We start from the raw sequence: 9,874 nt of genomic DNA, 5'->3' as shown, positions 1-9,874 counted from the left end.
GATCGTCCCAGACCTTCGGACCTGGCCTGTTCGATCCCCCTCCCGTGGGCTGTAATGCTGCAAAAGCCCCGGCTGCCGTGGCTCGCTCCGCCTTCATGTCTTGTAAGGTCGATAACACCAACCACCATGTCGTCGCTAACGGTGATGCCTCTTTGCCTCCGTTAACTTATCACTTCCCACAGTTTTTTTCCCAACAGCCTCCCATATTTCTGGTTTAAAAGCTGTCTGGGGCTCTGGTGCGAATCCGTTCTCTCTGCACCATATTAACAACCTTCGGAGCATACGCTCATCGTATGTCACCCCTCTCTTAGAGACGATATGCAGGAGAAGTCTTAATATAGCCCCTTCTTCTTTTGTTACTTGTTGCCCCATCTCCCGCCCCGGGTGTCCGTGGCCACGTCGTCTGTTTATTCTGGATTGCCGCCCAGTCCGCCCGGTCTCAGTCCAGCTGAGCCGTCCTCCAGCCGGTGGATCTCCTTCTGGGTCTTCCGCCCCTCGCGTTCCATTGCTCAAGCCAAGCGCCGATCGGTATCACGTCGGGGTCACTATCTGAGGAGAAATAACTGGACTCCAGACAATCCAATGTGAATCAACAGAAGCCGTTTATTAAGCACAGATCATCATCTTTTATACCCTGTATATGCCACTTGCTTATTTCTGATTAGCTAGTTACACTGTCCACGCGCTGTGCATGCAGTTCGTTCACACATCAGATTGGTTACAAGAATTCGCATAGTAAATTGCTTAGTCATTAGCACAACATGTTTTCTACCTTCTCAGTTCCCGTTTTTCCCATGTACTAATTCCATCTTCTACCACCTGTTTTGCCCTTAATCTAATCTCTCACAGTAGGGAGGCTGGCTCACACGGCCATTTTCTCTCAGATACATTCCTACATGGGGATGCTCTTCTATCCACCCATGCGTGTGCAGGACCTAAAAGTGGCACCTTTTGGCTCGCTGGCATTGCCTGCTATTAAGAAATTCCCGATGGCAGACCTGTACGTGTGTGTGCTTAGGTATTATTCAATTATTTTGTTTGCTCACTTTGTGAATCCCTAAATCAGTTAATGATTAAATGCTGCTAAAATTCAACCTCTCAGTCTACCTTACATCATTAATAACTTTTGCTAAATCATAACCGTGTCAAGTATTTTCATCCGCGACACAATAGTTAAGGATGATTGCAGGTAGTTGCTAAGGAGAGGATCAAAGGGAATTGTTTGAAGGAACATCTGTAGCCTAATTATTTGGCCTACCTGGGACTCTAAGACCTTAACTGAACATCTGATCAAGATGTTTCTCCCAACAACGCCAATTTGGCAGTGAATACCCAAGTCCAGGTGTCCTTGACTGAACCATCTTCATGATAATACTAAAAAACACAGCTGCAGGCCAAGAAGCCCCTTGCCCAGGTGAAGACCCTTCCTCCAGGCAGGAGCAGTGATTGAAGATATGAGACTGGTGTGTAAATTCCTGAGCAGCCCTTGTAACTGGGAGTGTACTGCCTTGTGACTTTGGTGTCTAAATACATGGAGGAAACCGGCATGGGCTGTGCTTGATGTGTGGGGATCCACCGAGCACCGGGGCCTGAATAAAATGCAGAGTCTGCATCAGTGGACAAGGGAAGAGCTACGGATATCACCTATCTGGACTTCTGCAAGGCCTTTGACACGGTTCCCCACAACACCCTTCTCTCTAAGTTGGAGAGATACGCATTTGATGGGCGGACTGTTCAGTGGGAAAGAAACTGGCTGGGTGGTCACATCCAGAGGGTGGTGGTCAATGGCTCGATGTCCAGATGGAGAGGAGTGACAAGCGGTGTCCCTCAGGGATCCGTACTGGGACCAGTGCTGTTTAATATCTTCATCAATGATTTAGACAGTGGGATCAAGTGGACCCTCAGCAAGTTTGCAGGTGACACCAAGCTGAGTGGTGCAGTCAACATGCCAGAGGGATGGGTTGTCATCCAGAGGGACCTGGACAAGCCAGAGAGGTGGGCCTGAGCGAACCTCATGAAGTTCAAGAAGGCCAAGTGCAAGGTCCTGCACTTGGGTCGGGACAATCCTCCTTATCAATACAGGCTGGGGGTTGATGTGATAGAGCAGCCCTGCGGAAAAGGACTTGGGGGTGCTGGTTGATGAAAAGCTGAACATGAGCCAACGATGTGCACTTGCAGCCCAGAAGGCCAATCCCATCCTGGGCTGCATCAAAAGAAGTGTGGCCAGCAGGTCAAGAGAGGTGATTCTCCCCCTCTACTCTGCTCTCGTGAGACCCCACCTGGAGTACTGCCATTTAACCACAAAATTTAACACACCAAATGAGCGTTTAATTTCTACTCGGGGCTTTCATCAGGAAGTGAAAATCTAATCATGGATTTTCAAAGCATCTTATCAACACTGGGGATCCCTCCCGCAACAGAGAACATGAGGTTGGCTGAGCCCAGCCTAAACAGAACCCAGCAGCCGCGCAGTGCTGGGAAAGGTCTTGCGCATTCCCATGCACTTCTCCTGGTCGATGAAGAGCGAGTTGGCTTTGATGGCCAGGTCATGCTGCAAGACCGACTTGGCACGAGCCAGCATTTGCAGGGTGTCCTCAGTGTCTCTCAGACGCTGCTGAAGGCTCTGGACCGTCTCATCAATTTTGTGGACCTCGTTGACAAGGCTGGAAAACAGCAAGGAACCCTGATTAATGGTCCCATCACGTGGGTGGTTTCGAGCCTGGTCCTGCTGAAGGGTGCCTTGGGCACAGGATTTCCCCCTTCAGCGTGCTCAGACTAACTCGGACCCCCCGTTTCTGGCAGATGCATGGGAAAGCTGAGGACAGAGCTCCTCCAGACCTCAGCGGGGAGGCATGGCTAAGTCTGCGCGAAGGCTTTGGCAACGCGCAGGCACGTCTCCCAGAGCAGCTCGTGCCACCGAGAAGAGGGATGAGCAGCTGTGGTGTCCTGTTCCCCTTTGGTTTTGCAGGTTTGTTGGGTCCCCCTCCTGGATTTCCCTGTGCAGGGGTCCTGCCCACACCCACGGATGCACACACAGTGAAACAGGACAGCTGGGAGAGGCGAAAATTGAATGGGAAACAAGCGGAGGATGGAGAAAACAACGGTGTGCGAGATGCTAAACAGGCTCTGGGGCTGGGTTTCACTTGCTTCTAAAAGGCTTCACCTGGAGTCTTGCCCAGCAGGCTCCCCGGAGGAGGTGTGAAGTTTGGGGTGCCTCACAGGAGGTGCTGCTGGGCACTCAGGGCAGCCTGCTCCTCCACAGCCCCTCGGGGTGCAATCCCACAGAGCTCACAATGTCCTTGAAAGGGTTTGTCCCCAGGGGAGGTGAGGACAGCCCTTACTCCTTCTCCAGAGGGTGCACCCTTCCTTGAGGTTCCCCAAAAGGAAGGACCTAAGTGCTCTCAGCGCAAGCCTCTTGGAGAGTAAAGGCTTATCCTAAAAAACTGAGCACATCCAACTGCTGGGAAGCAGGCAGGAGAGAAGATGAGGTTTACCCAAGTGGGAAAAACCCAGCCCCTCACGGGGTGGCATCAGGCTGCTCCCAGCCATGGTGTACAGCCTCCTTTGTGGGTGCAGAGCTCTCCCAGCACCCAAAGGCTGGGATACCTGCTCATTCCTTTTGATTAGAGCAGAGCCCTTCTGGAAGGACTATTTAGGAAAAACATTCCATGACTAGTTTTGTCATCCAGTGATGTTCCTGAGTGCTACTACCCGGGACTCCTCAAGGACCCTGCCGGTCCCGTGCTCCTGCCTTACCGGAGCTGGGCAGTGTCCCGGCACAGCTCCATGTTTGGTCTCCGTGTGCGCTCTTCCAGCCGGGTCTGAGCCACTTTGAACGGAGGTCCTTGGTCCCTCATGGCTTTTTGGATGGCTTCCATGTTCATCTCCATTTGGAAGATTTCCCGCAGCGTCTGCCGTAAAAAAGAAACACACGGATGAATGAAAAAATACCTTCTCAAGTGACAACATAATTTCCTTTTTCACCTGTCCGTCTGCAGAAAAAACAAGCCTGTCTTTGCTGGTGCTGTCACGTCAGAGGAGGTGTTGGAGCAGTGATGGACGCAGTGAGTTACCAGCTTCCCAAAGCTACTGCTTGCAGAAACTGATCATCCATCAATAGCAACTCAGAGAGGGAAGGTTATTCATGCATGAAAAATTTTCATTTTTCACTGAAGGACGTGGCACCAGCCCGCAACGCTGCCAGCCCAGTCTCCGCTCAGTGAATCAATACGGTGTGGAGCACTTTTCAGGAGGCTTTCCATGAGACCGACTGGTCCGAGCCAGGTGTCCGTCACTGATCTCCACTTCCTCTGCTTGGCAGAGCAAGCACACGGATACCCGTGCAGCAACCACAGAGCACTGAGAGTGAAAGCACGTCCTTGGGGGAGAAGCAAGCCTGCGAACCCCCCGGCAGGCAGCCCAGCAGAGGCCCAGCAAAGACTCTCTGCAGGGCAGCCAGCGCTTCTGAAGTAACTCCCAGGAGATGCAACCAACAGTGGCCTTTTCTGCTGGAAATCCCTGTGCTGCCAGGCTGTCAGCTAGGATGCGCTAGCAAAAGACAGGATCCCTTGAGATGAAATCACAGTGCCAGCTCCTCCTGCTCCAAGAAGAAAGTCCCCAGGACTTGGAGTTTCTAACAGAAAATGACGCTATAACCAGCTTCCTGCAGCCACCGTTCCTCTCCTTGGGCCAGGTCTGCGTGGAGGGTCCTGCTTCGGAGGTGTCCCTGGGAAGTGACAGTGTCACACCCAAAGGGAGGGGTTCAGGCTACCTTGGCCAGGTGGGTCTGAATCTTGCTCTTGGCGTCGGCTGTCTCGGCGATGCGGCTGGTGAAGGCGACGTTCACCCTGTTGAACTGGCACCGCATCTCGTTGGCCGTCACCTCCAGCAGGTTCCTGGTGTTGTCCCGCAGCTTGGCAGAGGCCGCCCGTTCGCTCTGGGAGCGGAGGATGTTGCCATCCGTGAATTTGACCCAGGACTCCGGCATCGAGATCCTGGGAGGAAGGCGAGGCCCCTGGTAAGCCCCTGCTGCTGAAGCTGGACGTGGGCAGGCAAGGACCCTGCCAGGGAGCAGCGTGGGTCAAATGTAGCTTTAATCTGCGCTTTTATTTTGACCATAGGTCGTGTTTTAGCCCCAGCCGGCAGCTAGGACCATGCAGCCACTCGTGCAGTTCTCCCCCTTTCCTCCAGAAACCCAAGGAGAAGAAGCAGAATAGGAGGGGAAAGGGAAGGGAAAACTTGTGTGTGGAGATAAAAGACAGTTAAGTAGAAGAACAATAACAGAAAGGAAAAGAACAGCAACAATAGAATAAGAATGAGAATAATAATGATGATAATAATAATAATGAGCAGAGAGAAATGGCCCCTCTGAAGCCGGTGTCTCCAGGCAGGACGGACCTGCCTTTACAGTGGGCTGGGGACCAGCAGCTCCCTGCCAGGGAAAGGCACCGCGCATCCCCGGGACAGCTTGCTGCTCGCGTGCCACCCGGCGTGCACTCACGTGGCATCGACCCGCTCCACCCCTCGGTAGTAGCTGATGCCGTGGGAGGTGTTCCTCAGGTGGTGGCACTTGTCATCGATGCGGTGGGCCGCCTGCTTGTTGGCCAGGTCTCTCTCCAGCTCGTGCTGGGCCACCCTGTTGGACCTTCAACATGCAAACAACAGCCATCGGTGGGGATGTACGTGTGGAACGGCTTCCTCCCCGTTCCACTTCCCCGCAGCTCCCGCCCGGGCAGCTCTGTCCTCCCATGAGCATCACCGCCCGCTTCCCATGGAGCCTGCGTGGGTTTTACAGCTGCGGGGTGTGGGTAGAGGTCGGGGTCTGCGGGGCGTTCACATCCCAACTGCAAAGGCCCATCGGCCCTACGGCATGAGATAAGGAGCTTCTCCTTACGCGAGCTGGGCTTTTGCCTTATCCAGGTACCGCTGCATCCTCTCCTGGCACGACCTGATGACATCCACTTCCTGGGCAAAGGCAAAACATGTAATGATGTCATCTCTTTTATTAGACCAACTAAGAGAGCTGCTGCATGGGGGAACACCGTTCCCTGGCCCAGCGGGTTTTGGGGGTTGGAAGGGTTGAGCACCTCACCAGCAGTAAGGAGCCAGGTAGGGAACAAGGCTGCAAAGCCTCCTCGGGGCAGTTTACATAAAAATAGCTTTCACACATGATCTGAGATGCCAAGCTTACTTTGAAGAGCTGTTTCTCCACGTCATCATGGACGAGGTCGATGCCCATCCTCTTCTCCCGCTGAAGCAAGCACTCCTGAGCGACCTGTTGGGGACATGCCATGACTGTTGGCTGCAGGGGCAGGGTTCTCTAGAGGGATAGTCCCCATCTCAAGATGGGACAAAAACAGAAGAAAAAAGTGCCCCGGGCAGCTGGTTTAGCTGACAATGAGCAGCCGAGCTGCAACATCAGTGTTAAAGCAACATGAGGGAGCACACGTGTCCCTGGTGCAACCACAGCTGAATGCAGGGCCCTGTGTCAGCCTTCATGCTGACCTCGCCAGAGCCTTGTAGCAAGACGTGGGCTTGTGTCTCCCAAACCAGGATTTTGGATGTGCCGCTTATAAAAATATTTGGTTCTGGTGGGCTCAGAATGTGCTGATAGGAGATGCAGCAGATGGCAAGGGATTTGTTGATCACTAACTAATGGTCTCTTCCTAAAAGCTTTCTAGATGTTACGGAGCTGCAGTGAAACTTAACTGGACGTCTGAGTGGCTGCAGATGTTTCAGCAGTGGGCTACAGCTTGCAGGCCACTGCACAGGGTGCTTACCTGGAGAGGGGCCTCCGTCTCGGCCAAGGCTCTCTCCAGCCTTTTCTTCAAGTCCGTGAGGGCGTTGGTCTCCCCGATCATCTCACCCAGCTCACGGCAGAGCTCCGATTTCCAAAATCCAATATCATGGACACGAACTCCCAGGTTTTTGGTGCTTTCTCCTTGTGTTTTCTCTGTCTGCTGATATTTATCCTGAATCATGCGGGAGGTATCAACTCTCAGACGCTCCGCGTTGTGCTGGCAAGTTTCTGACTCTGTGTAGTTGGTCAGGTTGGACCTGTGCCAGTCCTCAGGGGTGTACCGGGTGATGAAGGTTGTTCTGTTGGCAATGACAGGAAGCTTCTTGCTGGCGGTCATCCCCTGGGAACTTTTGGAAAAGGGAGCCAAAGTTGGGTTGATGGCAGCTGGTTTGTAGTAGGTGCTGGGCATCCAGGGGAGGCCGAAGCTCTGAGGCAGCGGGTAGTAAGGAAAACGGGCCTTATAGCTTGAAGCCATGGCGCTGATGGCAGGCAGAAACTTGCTAGGTGTTGATCGTGGATGGGCGTACGTTGCCGTTAAGGGAGATCGACCAGGCTGCATTCTTGAACACTGCTCTTCAGGTACGTGTCCTGCACAGAGGAGCAGAGAGAAGACAACCGCACTCAGTAAGCTCCTGCACTTGCCTTCCTTCTTACAGCAACACGTGCAACTTGGAACACAAACAGCGATGCACACAGCACCTACACATTGCCTGTGCAGACCCAAAATTCTTGTAAGCAAATCCCTTCTGACAGCGTCCCAAGCATTTGTATCTAGAGAAAGATCTGACTTTGTTGCTCATATCTCGCATCAGGTCTTGAAATGGGGAAAAAACCAAATCATGGCTGCTCAAGAGAGTGACAGATATTGTGCCCTCATTTTCCTTCAGTCTGTCAGTCCCGTGAAACTGTAGCTGCTGATTCTCTGCTGTTCATCTGCTTCTTTTGGCTGGGTTTGGTATCTGCTGATCTTCTAGTACTCCACGTATCATTTTCTCTTTCAAAGTGCCATTACCAGCCCCGAGAGCTGCGCCCCTTTGGACACACAGCTGCTACCAGCCCAGCGCGATTTGTGGGTGAGGGACTCCATCCTCATCCCTCCATATTCACTTGCATTAAATGCTCAAGTGAGCAGTCTGCAGGTGAGCAGAGCTTTGCAGGACTATATCCAAATTTGAACACACACACACACACACCCCGTCCCCTCCCCCGGAATCTATTTCAGCCTCAAAAGAACAGCCATCTCTGTCTTGCAAAAGAAGAAAAATGTCCATGGCTCACCTGATGTAAAATCACTGCGCTTGGAAAGGAGATATCCCACCAAGTCCTTTCAGAGGGCTTTGTAAACACCAGCCTTGCAGTAGCCCTAGGAGGAATGGCCACGCGTGAAGATTTTGATACCAAGAACTGTGGGTGCTATTGCTCTTTTCAGATTGAGGTTATCAGTCAGTTGTTATCAGAAACATAATGCAGAGGGCCACCAACTGCACCTAACACACCGAATGTGAGGACAAACACTCAGGAGGGTAAGTTATGCTCGGTGGGAAGCTCTTGTAAGGTTGCAAGTGTCACCCACGGGCAGGAATAAGTCCCTGTGGCTGCCGTAGCCAGCTGGACGTGCCCTTCTCCTAACACCATCCCATCCCCACTGCTCCCAGCCTGGCTCAGAGCCCCAGTGAAAGATTAGGACATAAGATCCCTGGATGGGAGTGGGGTAGGACATAAAGCTTGCGCTCAATCCTATTCGTAACAGCATGAAAGCCACTCCATTCCTTTGAAAATGGCATGTTTGCAGGGAATAAACCTGCCTGTAACAGTTTGATGCATTCAGAAGAACACTGTCTCCAAATGCAGCTACTAAATAAATGAACAGCAAATGCAGGAGAATAACGGGTCCTTTAGTTAGGGCAAATCCCAGGAAAATCAGGATGAGTCAGAGGGCACAAGTGCACAGCCTGCAGCTGGGAAATCACGGAACTTTGAGGACTCCAGTTACAAGCCTTGCCCAGTTTTGGCCATGCTGGCATGGGCTGCCCCGGGGCCTGACTTGAGAGCAGCAGCAGAGCCGCGGGCACCGAGTCTCGCCCCAGGATCCAGCCTGGCCGAAGAGGCTGTGGGACAGGCAGCGGGAAACTCTCACCCTCCAAGGAAAGCTAAAAAGCTTTCACAATCACGACCCTGCGAGCCAGTTTGGCAGAACTGAGGGAGAAATGTCTGTGCTCAGGCCCAACAAAGACCACTGTGAGTGCCATTCCCTTTTGTTTCGGAAAGAGAGGAAAACCCCTTGGGAATGGACCACAGTCACCTTTCCCTGCATTTCCAGCTGAAGTAAAAGCCCCTGCATCCCCCTGGGGATAAGCCATCCCAGGGTGACACTTTCTGCCACCCCTGAACACAGACACACGATGGGAGCCCCGACCACCTACTTTGGGTACGTCTGGGCAACAGAAGAGGTACTGGGGAGCATTAGGAGAAATGCTTGGTTTTTCAGTCCTCCCCTCCCAGCCAAAGTACATACTCACCCTGAGCCTCCAGAGGCTTGCAGGTGCCCAGGGGGGCTGCTACTCACTGTGGTGCTCTCGGGTTCGGTGGCAGCACTGCCAGACACGGCAGCATCCCCAGTGCCGTCCGTGACACAGAACCAGGGCAGCGTTGCCAGGGGCACAGGGTGCTCAGTGACCGGGTTCTGTCTGGGCAACTCCCTGCAGCCGCTATGGCAACCGGATGCAGCCACTGGGCAAGCCGGTGCTCTGGATGGGCAAGCCGGGGCCACACCTGGGCCAGAAAATAACCTCACATGGCATCTTAGTTCCTGCCCTGGACAACCTATTGGCCCTCGCTGGGCAACCTGGTGCAGCCCCTGGGCAGCCAGGTGCAGCTGTTGGGCAACTGTCGAGCGGCTGGACAACCTTCTTAGTCATATGATTCACTTTTAGGTAGTCCTGCAAGGAGCAGGGATGTGGATGCGATGATCCTTATGGTTCTCCTTCTCCTTGAGATGTTCTGTGATCCTATGAACTCAATGCCCTCAGTGGGCAACCTAGTGCCACCTGTGGGCAACTCAGTGCACACTCTGGG

At 53.1% G+C, this 9,874-nt stretch overlaps 1 protein-coding gene across 1 annotated transcript; it reads right to left on the bottom strand.

The window, feature by feature from the left end:
- Positions 1-2,446: 2,446 nt before the first annotated feature.
- On the bottom strand, positions 2,447-8,144 carry LOC128906015 (tektin-3-like). The gene is made up of 8 exons (XM_054192799.1): positions 8,078-8,144; positions 6,780-7,387; positions 6,191-6,274; positions 5,894-5,964; positions 5,501-5,644; positions 4,772-4,994; positions 3,757-3,911; positions 2,447-2,663 (listed from the first exon to the last, which is right to left on the bottom strand). Exons 2-8 carry the CDS (start codon positions 7,356-7,358, stop codon positions 2,447-2,449), a joined length of 1,473 nt encoding a protein of 490 aa, XP_054048774.1. The 5' UTR covers positions 7,359-7,387; positions 8,078-8,144.
- Between the last annotated feature and the right edge of the window lie 1,730 nt (positions 8,145-9,874).

This window comes from Rissa tridactyla, chromosome 2, assembly GCF_028500815.1.
Source record: "Rissa tridactyla isolate bRisTri1 chromosome 2, bRisTri1.patW.cur.20221130, whole genome shotgun sequence".
NCBI lineage: Eukaryota > Metazoa > Chordata > Aves > Charadriiformes > Laridae > Rissa > Rissa tridactyla.
This window is presented reverse-complemented; position numbering and strand designations above follow the sequence as displayed.